Here is a 16744-nt window from a genome sequence, read left to right on the forward strand (position 1 = left end):
AGGGTGAAGGGGGCAACCAAAGGAGACTAGACTTTGGGTGTTGAGCATACAATGCAATATACAGATGATGCAATAATACAACACAATAGGCTAATTCTAGAACTGCACACCTGAAACTCATACAATGTTATTAACCATATAAATTTAATTTTAAAGAAAAAAGACAGAGGTCTCACCTCCTTCTTCACAATACGCATAGAAAGCACTTTGTCCACAATGGCCGCATCTTCTTCACTGGGATTCTCCTATAGCAAAAGATGCAGTCAGTCAACAGAGATATGCGAGCGGCAGGACAAACCTGTAAACTGCTTAAGTTGTCAGCTTACCACAAAGAACTGCATGGAAGGCAAAGTCTCGCCATCTGGTTCCTGCACTGGTTCAGGAAGGATAGGCTCAGTTTTTATTGGACCAGTTACATCCACTTCTTCTTCTTCTTCATCATCTGTGATCTTTATATCCAAATCCTCCGTATATTTTTTTCGCTTAACTTGACGGTTTGAGCGTCTCTTCTATAAAGGCAAAAATTGTTAAAATAACTGCTTAGTCTCTCAAAGAGAATACCTTTAATACTATTTGCCTATTGTCATATACTTAGATTTTACTTCAAAATCCCTATTAAAAAAATCAAACCAAAGGAAGATAAAAAGCTTAGTTATCAAACTGTTACCATGTCAAACCATGAAATTTATTCTATGTACTGAATACACAGGGTGGACCAAAAGTAGGTTTACAGTTGTCAGTACTCGAAACACAGTTTATTCTTGTGTTATTATTCATTATTGTATTATTTTCCATACAAACAACTGTAAACCTACTTTTGCCCCACGCTGTATGTTATTTTCCTGAATAATTTTATCAAAGAACCAGAATCCGCCTGAAAGAAACCTGGGTACTACTGGCAAGAAGCTTTGGGAAATGAAACAGGACTCCTGGCCTGCAGGGCGTAATACACTTCATGCCAGGAACAACCCTGAGGTGCAAAGGTGCAAGAAGAATATTTTGTTTCTTTATTTTAGTTTTAAAAAATAGAATCATACTATGTGTATCATTCTTCTGCTTATTTTTCAGTTAATGGTATTTGTTGGAGATGTTTTCCACATCAATATATTTTAGATCTACCATATTCTTTCAAGTGACTGATAAAAATTTTTAAATTAAAATAATTTAAGCAATACTTGGGAGATCATAAAAAATGAGAAAAGTGGAGAAATAAATCATTACTTTTTAATCATATCACCTGAAAACACAAAAGAATAAAATGAGTTATTATAAGCAGAACTACTGAAATTGAGCAAACTTACTTGGCATAAAATAAATTTTTAAAAATTAATAGCATTCTTATATAGACTCAACCAGAAAATGTAACGAATCTATATAAACAAAAAGATTTTCTAAAGGATAAAATTTACTAAAAAATACATAACATCTGTATGATGAAAATTTCAAAACACTACAGGAGGACACAAAGAAGACTTGAATAAATAGTAATACAAACTGTTCTGGAATACGAAGACTTAATTCTCCATAATTACATAAATTTGACAAAACAAGATTAATAAAACTTTTAATTAGATAAGCTAATTCTGAAATTCGAATGGAGAAATAAGCATTTAAGAATAACCAGGAAAAATATGGGGGGAGAGGGAAATACTGGGCCTTAGCAGATATTAAGGACAATATAAAGCTATACTAATTAACAGCTTGCTGCCTTTCCAAGAAGAGATAAATAGGTCAATGAAATAGTGCCCAAATATAGACTAAAATATTTATGTGGATTTAGAACATGATAAAAATAGCACTTTTAATCAGTGAGGAAAGAGTATTTTATAAATGGGATTGAAAACAAATGGCTAGCCATCTAGAGAATGAAAGGAAAAAAACACACAAAAGGATCAGAGATTTGAAAGTAAAACAGAAACATATTTCTAAAAGGAAACGTGAAAGCATTTTTAAATAATCCTGGAGTAGGAAAGGTGTTTCTAATAAATTGACCAATTTCACCTTTAAAAAAAATTAAGAATAGATTTTTTAACCAAGGCTATTTTATATTTTGTTTTTAAAAGATTTTTTAATTGACTTTTAGAGAGAGAGGAAGGGAGAGAGAGAAACATCTATGTGAGAGCAAAATATCTATCAATCGACTGCCTCCTACACGTCCCCTATCAGGGATTGAGCCTGAAACCCAGGCACGTGCCCTGACTGAGAATCAAACCAGCAACACTCCATGCACAGGATGACACCCAACCAACTGAGCCACACCAGCCAGGGCAAGAATATGGAACTTTTTTGTACAACTTAGAAAAAGATCAATAATACTATAGAAATATGGACCAGTAACATGAATAGACAGTTCATAGAAAAAACACAAATGGCTTTCAGATGTAAAAAGATGCTCATAATAAAAGTCACATTCATAATATTTGGAACAGGAACTCAAACACTGTTGGTGAGAGTATACATGGGCATGACCTCTATAGAAGAAAATTTGACAATACCCTTTGATCCAGCAATTCCACTTCAAAAATATTATCATACAGATAAATCTGTACATGTGTATAAACCTCTATAACATTACTTGTGATAGAAGACCAGAGAATTGGTTAAACAAATTATGACATAGTCAAAAAAATGAAATATTATCATTAAGACGCAACTACAACAGGGGGTGCACATAACCCACAAAAAACATTCCTGGAGCACAGAACTCAGGTGATCTGGACTCAAAATGGATAAATAAATTAAATGTAAGTCGAGATACTATAAAAATCCTAAAAGAAGACATGAGCAGTAAAATCTCAGACATCTCTTGTAGCAATGTTTTTGCTGATACAGCTCCTAGGGCAAGGGAAACAAAGGGAAAAATAAGTGGGACTACATCAAACTAAAAAGCTTCTGCACAGAAAAAGAAACCATCAACAAAATGAAGAACGCACTGTATGGGAGAACATATTTGCCAATGATATATCTGATAAGGGGTTAATTTCCAAAATATATAAAGAACTTATACAACTCAACAGCAAGAAGACAAACAATCCAATTAAAAACAGGGCAAAGGACCTGAATAGATACTTCTCCAAAGAGGACATATAGATGATCAAGAGATACATGAAAAAGTGCTCAATATCACTAATCATCAGAGAGAAGCAAATTAAAACTACAATGAGATATCACCTCATACCTGTAGGAATGGCTACCATCAACAAATCCAAAATAACAAGTACTGGCAAGGATGTGGAGAAAAAGGAACCTAGTGCATTGTTGATGGGAATGCAGACTGGTGCGGCAACTGTGGAAAACAGTATGTAGTTTCTTAAAAAAATTAAAAATGGTGTGCAGGAGGCTGATCAATGACACTTACCACTAATGTTCCTCTCTCTCTCTCTCTGAAATCAATAAAGACAAAAAAAAAAAAAAGAATGAGGTAGCCTGAAACCAAGGAGACAAGTTAAAGAGTTTATAGTTAAGACTCCATACGTTTCCAGGATGGCTTTAATCTCTCTCCAAAGTCATATTCTTTCTCTGAATTCCCTCCCTTCCCAGTGACCTCTATGCTACAGTACTTCTTCCTTGTTTTCTAAATAAACTTTACTACTGGCCATGAGAAGGAAGAGAAGAAGGAAGCAGAGTTTTTTTGTGGTGTTGTGTTTTTTTAAAAAATGCCATCATTGATTTCAGAGAGAGGAAGGGAGAGGGAGAGAAACATCAATGATGAGAGAGTCATTGACTGGTTGCCTCCTGCACACCCCCTGCTGGGGATTGAGCTTGCAACTCAGGCATGCGCCCTGACCGGGAATCAAACCTCAATCACCTGGATCACAGATCGATACTCAACCACTGAGCCACGCTGGCTGAGCAAGGAAGCAGTTTAAACAACCCTTTTCTCATTATACTTACTACTTTAAGTAAGTAAGTAAATAAATAAATAAATAAAAATAATGGGGTACATTGACAACATCAAATGTTGAAGATGTGGAATTGGGACTCTCATTACTGGTGGAAGTATAAAATAAAATAACACAATCACTTTGGAAGCTGGCAAGTTCTTAGAAAGTAATATGCTTATATGTTTAACTACCCTACAGTCTATTCCATGTCTGGGTATTTAGCTATGAGACATGCAAACCTATATCCACAAAATACTTATACTAAGACTATTCATGGAAGCCTTATTCATAATAGTTCCAAACTGGAAACAACCCAAATGTCCATCAAGAGGAGAATGAATAAACACTGTGGTATATTCATAAACTAAAATATTTCTCAAGAAAAAAATAGAATGAACTACATTCAACAACATTAATCTCAAAAACATGCTGAAATAAGCGAGACTCAGGAGAACAAACTATGAAATTCAAGAGCAGGCTAAGTTAGTCTATGGTATTAGAAATCAGAACAATGGTTGCCTATGGGGGGGAGGGGAGGACTGACAAGAGGGTACAAGGAAACTTTCTGGGGTGATGAAGCATGAACTTCATCAAATAATCTCTCTACTTGTGTTTGTTTCAAAAGTTTCATAATAAAATGAGGGTGGAGAGAACAATGGACTAGATCTATCTTTTCTGATAAAGAACCACCTCCAAGATATGTATTGTTGGTGGGGGGGAGCACAGTACAGAACAGTAGGTATGGAATACTAATATTAAGTGGAAGTAGAATGCTCATGAAAGTAAAGAATACTTCTGGAGGAACAAATGAAAAAATAGTAACAGGAAGAAATTGGGGGACCGTGTGGTTGGGATCTAGATTAGGAGCCTTTGATAGTGTCTACTTTTTTTAAAAAAAATATATCTTTATTGATTTGAGAGGAAAGGAGAGGGAGAGAGAGAGAGAGAGAGAGAGAAACATCAATGATGAGAAAGTCATTGATCGAGCCCACAACCCGGACATGTGCCCTGACCGGGAATCGAACCCCGATCGCCTGGATCCTAGGTCAACACTCAACCACTGAGCCACGCCTGGCGGGCGACAGTGTCTAGTTTTTTGCACTGTTGTAATTTTCCCCACATATATACAGGGCGGAGCAAAAGTAGGTTTACAGTTGTGAGTATGTGAAACAGTTTATTCTTGTATTATTGTTGATTATTGTATTATTTTCCATATGAACGACTAAACCTACTTTTGCCCCACCTGCATACTTTTTTAACCTAAAAACAAAAATGATAGCCCAGCTGGTGATGCTCAGTGGTTGAACATCGACCCATGGACCAAGAGGTCACGGGTTAGATTCCAGGTCAGGGCACATGTCCATGTTGCGGGTTTGATCCCCAGTAGGCAGCTAATCAATGTTTCTCTCTCATTGATGTCTCTCTCCCCGTCTCCCTTTCTCTCTCTCTAAAAATAAAAACATGTTTCAAAAACAAAAACAAAATGATAAACGGTCAAGGGTTTTTAAAAACACCCCTCACAATTCCAAAGAACAGAACTGAAACTACAGCAATCATGACCTACTTCCCCTTTAATCTCTCCCCTCAAATATATATACTCTTAAAAATATCTTGTGTATCCTCCCAGGGTAAAAAAAAAAAAAAAAAAAAAAGTAGATACTTTAATTTAAAAATACTTTATTGATTAAAAATGCTAACCATTCCCTGATCTTTCAGTAAGTCATAACTTTTTTGCTGGTGGAAGGACTTATCTCCAATTTGTAAAAAAATGCAATATATGTGAAATGCAATAAAGCAAGGCATAACAGAACAAGGTGTGCCTTTATTATATATACTATTCTACACCTAGCCTTTTCATTTAATGTGGAGAGCATTCCAGATTATTACATTGCCATGTAGTAGTCTATTACAAAAATTTTCATAATTTTATTTAACTATTTCTCCACCAATGGACATTTAATTTGTTGGTATTTTTGTTATTGCAAATATTGCTGCAATATATACATCAGTGCATGCTTTTGAGAATACAGTCATAAAAAGTAGTTTCCTAGGTATAGAATCATTGAGTCAAAGGGCACTAACATTTATATTATGATACATACTGACTTAACAAAAAGATTGCCTCAACAATCCCACCAACTGTGTATAAAGTGTCTGTTCCTTAACTCCATTGTCAATACTGGCATTACCATTTATTATGGGTTGAAGCGTGTCCCTAACAAATTCATGTTGAAGCTCTAACCTCTAGCACCTCAAAAGACAACTATATTTGGAGACAGGGCCTTTATTTTTTTTCTGAATAGTTTTTATCTCTTTCATTTCAAAATTTAATACTAGCTTTTAAAAACTTATTTTTCAATTACAGCTTACATTTCATATTATTTTGTATTAGTTTCAGGTGTATAGCATAGTAATGAGATAATCATATACTTTATAAAGTGTTTCCCCTGATATTTGGCAACATATTCCCTATACTGTACTTTATATCCCTGTGACTATTTTCTAACTACCAATTTGTACTTCTTAATTCCTTCACCTTTTTCACCCAGTCTCCCAACATCCTCTTCTCTGGTGACCATCAGTCTGTTTTCTGTATCTATGACTCTGTTTTAATTTTACTTATTTTGTTCTTTAGATTCCACATATAAATGTGGTATATGTCTTTCTCTAACAGGCTTATTAGCATAGTACCCTCTAGGTCCATTCATGCTGTTGCAAATGGTAAGACTTCGTTCACTTTTAAGGCCAAGGAGAGACAGGGCTTTAAAGAGGTGATTAAAATGAGGCTATTAGGGTGGGCCCTAATTCAACTTTATTGGTGTTCTTATAAGAGAAAATTTGGCTACATAGAAAGACACCAGGGATGTATGCACTGAGGAAAGACCATGTGCGGACAAAGCAAGAAGGTGGCCACCTGCAAGTCAAGGAGAGAAGTCTCAGAGGTAACTAAACCTGCTGACTCCTTGCTCTTGGACTTTTAGCTTTAACTGTGAGAAAATAAATTTCTATTGTTTAAGCTGCCCAGTCTGTAGTATTTTGTTATGGCAGCAGTAACAAACTAACACACTGTTTTTAAAGTTTTACTAACCTTTGTATTTCTTGTATTAGAAAAATTTTCCTTCAATTTTTGTGTGTGTTTTTTTTTCTAAATATGTTTTTATTGATTTCAGAAAGAGGAAGGGAGAGGGAGAGAGAGAGAGAGAGAAACATTAATGATGAGGAAGTCATTGACTGGCTGCCTCCTGCACGCCCCCTGCTGGGGATTGAGTCTGCAACCCGGGCATGTGCCCTCACTGGGAATCAAACTGTGACCTTCTGGTTCATAGGTTGATGCTCAACCACTGAGCCACGCCGGCTGGGCTGTTTATTGATTATTTACTAAGTACTTTATTTAACCCTGTACTTACTTTATTTGTTTAACAAACATATATAACTCTTGCTGTACTCTCTTAGCATGAGCTGAATACTGTTTTATGTGCTTTATAAATGTTTACATTTAATATCCCTAATAATCCTACTTGGTAGGTATTATGACCTGCATTTGAGAAATGAGGAAATTGAGGCACCAAGAGATTAAGCATACTTAGTTGAAGTGACAATGTTAGCCAAGGGTAGTTAAGATGAGAACCCAGGAAATCTTGCTCCAGAGTCTGTTCTCTTAACCACTAAGTTGTTTATGAAATTTTTTGTTATATATGCATAATTTTCATAGCCAAATACATCAATTTTTCCCTTTATGATTTCTGAATTTAAATCCCTTCTTAGAAAGATGTACCACATTTGACAATTATAAAAAAATTCATCCATGTCTTATAGAAAGTTCTTGATTTCAATTTTTACATTTAGACCTTCAATTAAACTAGAATTCTTGTCTAATAAGTGACACAAGAAATCCAGTTTTATTTATTTTTCCTAAGTGGGTAGCCAGCTGTTCTGACCTAATTTATTAAATAATCTTTCTCTCCATTAATTTAAAAGGACACTTTAATTCATAAACTAAATTGTCATAACTATAAGAATATTTCTAGAATCTATTATCTTTTATTAATGTTATTTCTTCTCTAACTGCAAACTCTCAGTAATTATTGTTTCACAATATGTTTGTTATATCTAGTTTTTGCCTCATTTTCCTTTTAAAAAGTGTCTTGGTTATTTTTATTTTTTCTAAATATTTGAGCCAAACTAGCGACATGCTGGGAAGCAAGATCTCAGATGCTCCCTTGGCTATTCTTACACGTTAACGTCCCCCAGAAGAACCCAAGCAACAGTTTGTCAACGTATTGAACATATATTAAGAAAGACAGGGGGCATTTTAAATATTAACAGCTAGAGAGGCACTTAAGATTTGGTTAGTCCAAATCTCCATTTACAGACGAGGAATTCAGACACAGCTAAGTAAATGGGCCAGGCCCATAGAGCTACTTAGAATCACCATGAGCCTCCTGAATCTTAATACCAGGTTCTATCTATGGTTGGAAACTAGAGCCAAAGAAGGTGTCACAGGCAATAATCAGAGACAGAGAACTAAAGTTCTTCTGGCCAGCTTCTTTTATTCTCTTCCAATGCTCCTCATCTTTAAAGGTAGAAAAAAAACACTGTGCTTAAGCACCCCAGTTCAGAGTCAGAACCTTGAAGTGTAAAAAAGGTAAGGTAACGCAAAAGGGATAGCTGGATACTTCTAAGAGAAATCAAAGTACTAACATATTCATGACAACAATCATGCAGCATGATTTCATTTTTGTTTAGTGTCTGAAACACTAGAATTTAGGAAAATGAGTATTACTATTTTTACAGTAATATGCTTTTTGCCTAAAAAGACAAAAATTGAAAGACATGACCATGACCAGGTCCTGCCTCTTTTACCTTTTAGGCCTACCTCTGGATCAGAAAAACTGTTGAAATATGCATAGGCTTATAGTCTCTCAGTATCTACTCCTGGTTTGTCTCTCAAAATTAAACATGATTTTTCTGCTAAGTTCTTTAGGGATGCTTTTACCTGAATGCTGCTTTCTTCGTCTTCCCGGGGTGATTGTGCAGGCATGACTTCCACATCTGAATTATCAGATGAGGTATTACGCTTTCTCTTCTTACCCACCACAGGAGTGATGGTGCTAAAATGGAAAAAACAAAATCATTTTCAATGAGGGCAAGGGGTAAAAAAATATAAGTAATCTAAACCATTACAGATGAAGCTTCCAGACAGAAGTATCTAGACCTTCAGTCTGTGGGACATATTGAGCAGGGTGCTTGAAAAAAAGATATTGGAGTTTCTAACCCACTGGCTGACCTCTCTACCAGATTTATCAAATCCTTACTACCACTGTATTCACAAATACCTGAGGGAAAGTAGCATAAGAGAGCAGAATAAATACTAGACTAAGAATTACAAAGCCTTATTTTAGTCCCAGTTCTGTCACTAGCTGAGCATTATTTCCTCTCCTGTAAACTAAAGCATTGATGATACCTGGTCTGATAGTTGTTGAGGATCAAATAAGAGAATAGATTTGAAATTTGTTTTTTAGGAGTTAAAAAGTCCTATACAAATATAAAGCCTTATTATAATTAAACCACACTGAAAACTCCTAGGGAACAGAAGCTCAAAACAAAGGAGTGAAGCTATAAGACAGGAAAGGGAAAGAGAACACTCGATTGTGACAGGAATTACATAGCAAGTCATGGTTCTGTCAACACTGCCTAAGACTAATAGTAGTTGCTGAAATCTTCTCTAGTTCACAGATGAGATGCAAGGACAAGGCAGCTATGTTTCCAGCAGCTCTCTTTTTCTAGTGTGGGTGGTAAGGGGCTAGTGAGAAATTCTTCACACCAGTGATACCAAATCAGGAAGAATATATAAAAAACCATAGTCACAGCTTTTAAATGTAACCCCCAACACAAGGATCTTTTCCTGTGCCTTAGTGATTCTCTTTCAAAATATGCAAATTTCTATTTAACATATCATGTAAGCATTGAGACAGAGAAAAGAAAGGCCTTATTATCTTCTCTGCCACATAGATCACTTTGAACTATGTTGCTGCTAAATACAAGTATTTCCTCTCAATACTGATTTAAAAATGAATGCACTGCCTTCAAATGTTCCATCAGAATAGCAAAGGGTAGTACTCACTTCAGCTTACTCTTGCCCTTGGTTTTGGAGGTACCAGATGTTTTGCTCTTCTTTGGCTTTTCTTCCTTGAGCCTCTCCCCACTGGTCTTTTTCCGGCGTTTCTTTTCACCTTCCTCCTCAGGCCTAACGCTGGGCAATTCATCTTCATTCAGGACTCGAGGTATGTTCTGCTCACCCCGAGCACGGGCCCTCGCAATGGCCTCTGCTACAATCCGATTTGCTTTCTCTTGTTTCTTCTGGTGCTCCAGCCTGCGGTTTTCCTCCATTCCTGTCTTGCCCCCCGTATGAGGAGCAGAGCTTGCTGGTGAGGACAGAGCTGCCACTTCACTGGCACTTAGGACTTTAACTACGGAAAGTCCAGAAGAGGCCCCTTGGGAAGAGCCAGCCTACAGAAATAAAAATGCTGAAATTTCAACATGCTTGTAGCTAAACAGACTAAGTAAAACCCAGATCTGAAGCAGGTGGGCTAGAAACTTTAGTTCTCTAATCCTCAAGAATCGGGCTCAGACCTAAATCTCACTGAACCTGGACACATTTTTTTTTTTTTTAAGTTTTTTTTGGAGGGAAGGGGGTAAAAAAAGGGCAAGAATTGTGTCAAATTAAACTTCAATATCTTTAGCCATGCTCCTAATGTCAATATCTATCTCCATTATTTTAGAAAAATTTCATACAATATAGCTAATATTGGTGTCTGGGCTAAAAGTAAAAAAACCTCAAATTCTACTCTTAGCCTACTTTATTTCCCTGGGGAGTGGGAGGAGTGATAATCCCCTGACCTCTTTAAGACTATTTCTTTGTCTTTCAAATTAAGATATTTAGAACAATGTTTATTTCACAAAATTAGGAAAAGATTGTAAATGAAACAGTTTGAAGACAAATATCAGATAAATCACCTCTTATCCCAAACCCAACAATAACTCCCACCTTTTCATGACATAAAACAAGTTTCCATGGGTGAAAGAAATGAAAGTCTCCATCTTAGTTCAGAGGTAAGACTCTAGACTGGCTCCACACTCAACAATGAGTGGTTGCTGAGGGTAGGAGCAAGGGACTGAGGTCTATTTTCCTTCCTAACTGTGTCTCACCTGTGGCTGTAGTACCACCTTGAGTGGTACTGAAAGTCTTTGTCCTGGGCTCTGTCCTGATCCCATTATCTGAGCCTGCTGCACAGAGGAGAGTGTCACTGGCTGGGTTGAGGGTGGTTGCTGGGGCTGCGGCTGTGATGATGGAGGCTGTGGTACAATCTGGATTTTTTGCTGTGGCTGCTGCACCTGCAGCTGGATAGTTACTACTTTGGCAGGCTGCCCCTGAGCATTCTTGGCTTGAGTCAGGGCTGCTAGTTGGTTGCCTTGTAACACTATCTTCCCTGGTAGGCTCCCTAGCACGACATGCCGGTGTCCTTGGGGACCTCCAGACTGTGGCTGCTGGAGGACCAGGGTGATGCGTTTCGATTCACCCTAGAGTGCAAAAACGGAAATTGCAAGAAGTACATTAAAGAATGGTATGCCCTTAAATATTTACACCAGTTTTCCTCATCCTAGAAACATAAAAACTGAGGGGGAGAAGACAGTACAATTAATTTTGTTCATCCGCCTATCTGTCTTGATAGAATCTTTTCTGTAACACTTCTGCCCAGTAGGTATCAATCCTATTTTTGAAAAACTCCTGATAGGGGCTATCTTTGAAGGGAGTCATTCCATTTTTTGGAACCCTATTAGAACAAAAGTCTTTATATTGAACTGAAATCCACCTCCTTGTAGTTCCTTCCCACTGGTCCTACTTATCTTACTACCGCCCTCCCCTACTAAACTCTTTGGCTCTTTTTTCAGAGGTGAGAGCCTTTATTTTCTTAGAGTAGAAACTAGCCTCTGCACTGGGCAAAGCAGAAGGACAAACTAAGTAATAAGAACAGGGGAAAGAAACACACAGCTTCTGTAAATCTTACAAATATAAATATTTTTTTAAAAAAAAAATGATTCTTTGTTCCCATAGCATCTTACATTTCTCATAAAATTTTGTCACACATTATTGTGAATTCTTGTCTAGCTATCTGTCTTGCCTGGCAGATTGTGAGCTCTGTAAGTAGGGACTGTGGTTGTCCTGTTCATTATCAGCTAGGTAGTGTAAACACGTAGTAAGAGTTCAAAAAAATATGTTAATACTAACTGCTTCTACCTGATAAGCAGTAAGTTTGTGGCTGTCAACACTAACTGATAAAAACAAAGATGGATTTTAAACAGGATTTCCTAGAGCTAGCCTCTCATGCGCTCTCACAGTTACTGGGCCCTCTATGAAACCAAAATTCACCTCCCCCTTTCACTCAAGTCACCTGAGTAGGTGTAGAGGTCAGTGTAACTGCAGGCTTCAGTGGGGGCCCTGTGGCCCCAGGGTTTCCAGCAGGAGCTGAACCCTTAACTGGCTGTAGGACCAGCTGCTTTACTGGTCGGCTGGGCTGGACAATGCGCTGAACAGTAGCCTGGTTCCCAGGGACCTTGGCGGCCAAAACTGTATTACCAGAGACAATGGAAACACCTGGTCGAAGGGGAGTGCCGGTTAGCACTTTGGTAAAAGTGACTTTTCCACCATTGGCTGTGCCAGCCACCAGGGGCTGAGCTGTGCTGGTGATACCTTGGGCCTGAATTTGTGCCACATGGGCACCAGTGACTGAGGAGCTTGGTGGGGCTTTAAGGATAACAATCTTAGGGGTGGACTGAGGTGGTTGCCCTCCAGCACTACTGGAGGACACAGCTGTGGCAGAGACACCCATGAAAGGATTCCCTTGGCTCAGGATCTCCTGGTTCTTGGAGACCTGCAAAAGTCCTGATGTTGGCGCTGGTGTCTGTAAGACAGGTTGGGCTGGCTGCTCCTGGCTGACGGGCTGAGTGGTATAATCATGCAAGGTTAAAGATTCTGGAGCTGGAGCTGTTGATTCCTTGGGAAGTTCTGTGGAGGCTGTTTCCTCTGGTGGGGGGACCAGATCACTTGCTGATGGATTCGCCACATCACCACCTCCACCATCCTGGTTCATCTGATCCAAGGAGTCGAGAGAGCTTGGCAGTCCAAGGGCTTCCTCAATGGGGTCTTGTGTGACCTGGTTGAAGCTGTCATCAGTCAGAGAGTCCAGGCCAAATAAATTTGGGTCATCAAACAGATCCATGATGGGGTCTGCCATCTTGGGAAAGCAATGGAGGTTACTTCCCCCAAGGTCTAGAAAGGGAAGGGGAGGGGGGTACTGGCTCTCCCCTCCCCTCCCCTATTAAGAAAAAATGTACACAATGGAAGACTACTACTCTTCAGGTAAAGAGGCAAGAAACAAGTGCATGTCAGATTGTCCTGACCTTCATGGAGCAAGATGGCTAGGTCTTCAGAGGAAGATGGTAGAACTCCTGTTGTGGGAAGACAAATGAAAAATAAGCAAAATAGGTGACCTCAGGAAAAATTTCTCCTTCTTAGGTACCACCCTTAATATCAAATCACATCAAAATAATGAGAGGAGGGAAATATGAGTAACCTGAGGACAGAGACAAAGAAGAAAACACCCACATTTCTGCTTCAAAATTGAAACTACTAAAATAAAATAAACCCAACCCCCTTTTTGGGCTCTTACACCTATATATTTTGAAGCTTCTGTCTGTCAAAATCATTCACCTGTCTTTGTCCATTTCCTTTTACAATTATCATTCTTAGGTAGAAATCAGGAAATTTAATAGTCATTCACCTTCTATTTAAGTTTCTTAAGTTTACAGAACTTAACAATATACCAGCAGCATTTCAGAGACTGTAGATAAAGATTTCTGGATATATTATATTTTATAAATTTCCCTTGTATTTTAGATACTTTCACTTACTACTGGCAAAAATAATACCTTTAACCAAACTTACAGTACAATCTTGCTAAGCTTATAGTATGATTTTACCCAGTAGGCTTTGTAAACTTTATTCTAGTTAACATACCAATTAATCTATACATAGTATTTCTATTCTGAAACCCCTCCCCACTTTCTCATATTTAAGATAAAAACTTCCTTTACAAGGGATTCAAAGAACTCTACATTTTACTTCCAGTTTATATTCCCAACTTTCTCTCTTATCACTTCCTATGCATACCCTATATTCCAGTACAACTAGACTATAAAGATCCCTTAATGTGATTCTTATCTGCATATCTTTATCTATTATGCTGTAGCCTCTGCCTAGAACACCCCCACCACACACCCAACATCTCTCCCAGCTGAAACCTTTCCCACCCTCAAAGGTCTTCTACTCCATAAAGTGAGCTCCTTTAACAACAGAGTAATTTGTGATGACTTGGTTCCCTCGCCTTGTTTAAATACCACATCACTGTGTGCACCTTACTGAAAGCACTTATATTTAATATTATACTAAAATGATGAGTCTCTTGTCCATGTCCTCTGAAGGCCCAAATGGTTCCTTCGTGCAAATTATAAAAAGCTGCCTGCTCCTCAAGATACTTGTCTGCCATCTGCTGGAAAATTGTCATATTATTGATGATAATAATGAATATGTGCAATGCACACCCTGCACAATCCTGCATGGTGGCCAGCTCCTCCTTCCCAGAGACAAAAAAGTTCCTGATGATTGGGTACCACGTCTTATTAATCTGTGGATCCCTAAAGAACCAGCAGGATATCACACTGACAGTAGCTACTCAAAAAATATTTAATGAATTAATATATTTGCTTGCAGTATCTGGAACGAACCATTCAGGCCTTAGAGACACTAAATTGTATTCCCCGATTCTAAGATGAGACAGTAGAAAGCTCCCCATCCTGAAAAACTGTTCTACAAATAATTGAAAGTATGTTTACTAAACCCACGTCTGAGGTTTCAAGTTCATGAAAATGCTAGAAAAAGGAAAAACTAAGAAAAGGGATTATAAGTTCATCAGCAATAACTAAACTATACAAAAAATTGGTATCTGTTCTTTGTAATATGATGTCAATATCTGACAATGTAGGAAAGCCTTGACTGATAAGACCATTTCTCCCAACTTTTAGAAGACACCAGGAGAAATTTGTCAGTGACACAGCACAGACTTGACTGAAGAAGGCTTTCCCACACAGCCCCCAAACTTTTTCTCTTCCTTAACCCATTCCAGTTATCCTTGTAAAACAATATAGTATTGTGAGTAAACATATCCCAGAAACTCAAGACATAGATAAAAAGAACAGACTCATCAGTAGCTGGCACATCAGTTAAAATTACGAAGTATACTTGGCATCTCCACCAATGTTGAACAAAATCTTCCTTGCTTCAGTGATTATGTGCCCTTCGCACCTCACCCAGGATCCCTATCACTTGTCATTCCCTATTCCACCAGCTCATTCCAGCCTCTCCTATCTAATGCCTGCCCCAAATTTACTCAAATGGAGATCAGAAAAGTTATTGATGTTTCTTTTTTTTTTTCTTAATATATCTTTATTGATTTCAGAGAGAGGAAAGGAGAGGGAGAGAGACAGACAGAAACATCAATGATGAGAGGGTCATTGATCAAGCCCGCAACCGGGCATGTGCCCTGACCGGGAATCGAACCCCAATCGCCTGGATCCTAGGTCGACGCTCAACCGCTGAGCCACACCCAGCCGGGCTGTTTCTTGATTCAGTGAAAATCTACTTGATAATTTTATAAACTTCCTCAACACTATCCTCAACTTTTTTCTAGTTATACCCTTACTTTGCTACTTATTATCTTTCATCTCCTGATCACTGTCAGGGAAGTTAAAATAAGAGAAGATGCACAAATACCTGACAGAGTCATATAAAAACTAAAAGGAAAGTTTCCATAACCAGAAGTTTACGCTGATAACAGTGTATAACCTGCCTCCGCCACTGGGCATTTTGCCCTCTCCGCAACTTCTGGCTGTTTATTCACCCAAATGCTCTTCTTTCCCTCAACAGCGGTCCAATCTCAGACAGAGAAAGAGCCCATTTTTTTAATGGGAGAAACAAGGCCAACGGTTTCTAAAATACTTCCTTACCCCCATACAGCTCAACTATATGTTTCTAAAGATCGATGCATTTATCATTTATCTCCTTTCTCGGTTTTGGGGTCAGATTTCTGCTTCTCCTGGCTCATCGCTGATTGTAAAAACCTTACCACTGACTTAAAGCCACACCACCAAACTTCACTGCTTCTCAGTCCCATCCCATCAACTCACCTCTACTGACCTAATTCATCTTGTACATATTTTTAAATACTAGTCTCCTGCTCCTTTTCTAACTCCCATCTTTAAGTTGTCCTTGTCTCTCAAAAAATTAAACCTCTCCCAACATGCCTCCAACTCTCTTCACCCCCTCCTTCTCTTCATGCTTATGGGTCATCCTGGCTGTATCCACATCTGGCCTATCCTACCAAGTCCATCTATCCCATGGTTCAAACCTGGGCTGTAAAAATAGATGTTAAGTGCTGAAATATATGAAGCACTTAGACACCCCAAGTAAAGCAAGTGCCTAGATAAAGAAGTCAGACCACTGCCCAAAAGAGAAACACATGTATATGCTCCAAAGGAAAGTCAGAGTTTAATGGTTACAACTCATCACTTTTACTAAAACTAACGACCCGACTAATGACAGAAACTTTGAGGGATGAGTGGGGGAAAAGCAGAACAAATTAGTCAGTTAAATTTAAAATACAAGACCATCACCTATATTCTCCAAATAACAAGCCAGTTAACACTAAGAAATACTTTATATAATAGCCCATCTCACTTCCTCC

At 38.1% G+C, this 16744-nt stretch overlaps 1 protein-coding gene across 7 annotated transcripts in view; it reads right to left on the bottom strand.

Annotated features, from left to right (window-relative positions):
- Positions 1-16744, bottom strand: part of CHD8 (chromodomain helicase DNA binding protein 8) — a 58797-nt gene that overhangs the window by 27667 nt on the left and 14386 nt on the right. For all 7 annotated transcript variants that reach the window (XM_087822745.1, XM_087822750.1, XM_087822753.1 and 4 more), the window contains exons 2-7: positions 12338-13394; positions 11094-11465; positions 10009-10394; positions 8881-8995; positions 327-509; positions 177-245 (exon numbers count right to left, since the gene is read on the bottom strand). In XM_087822745.1, coding sequence (XP_087678871.1) covers positions 177-245; positions 327-509; positions 8881-8995; positions 10009-10394; positions 11094-11465; positions 12338-13180 — 1968 coding nt within the window. In that variant the 5' untranslated portion in view covers positions 13181-13394. The remainder of the gene's footprint in view (positions 1-176; positions 246-326; positions 510-8880; positions 8996-10008; positions 10395-11093; positions 11466-12337; positions 13395-16744) is intronic.

This window comes from Miniopterus natalensis, chromosome 1 (genome assembly GCF_054644295.1).
Source record: "Miniopterus natalensis isolate mMinNat1 chromosome 1, mMinNat1.hap1, whole genome shotgun sequence".
In the NCBI taxonomy this organism is placed as follows: domain Eukaryota; kingdom Metazoa; phylum Chordata; class Mammalia; order Chiroptera; family Miniopteridae; genus Miniopterus; species Miniopterus natalensis.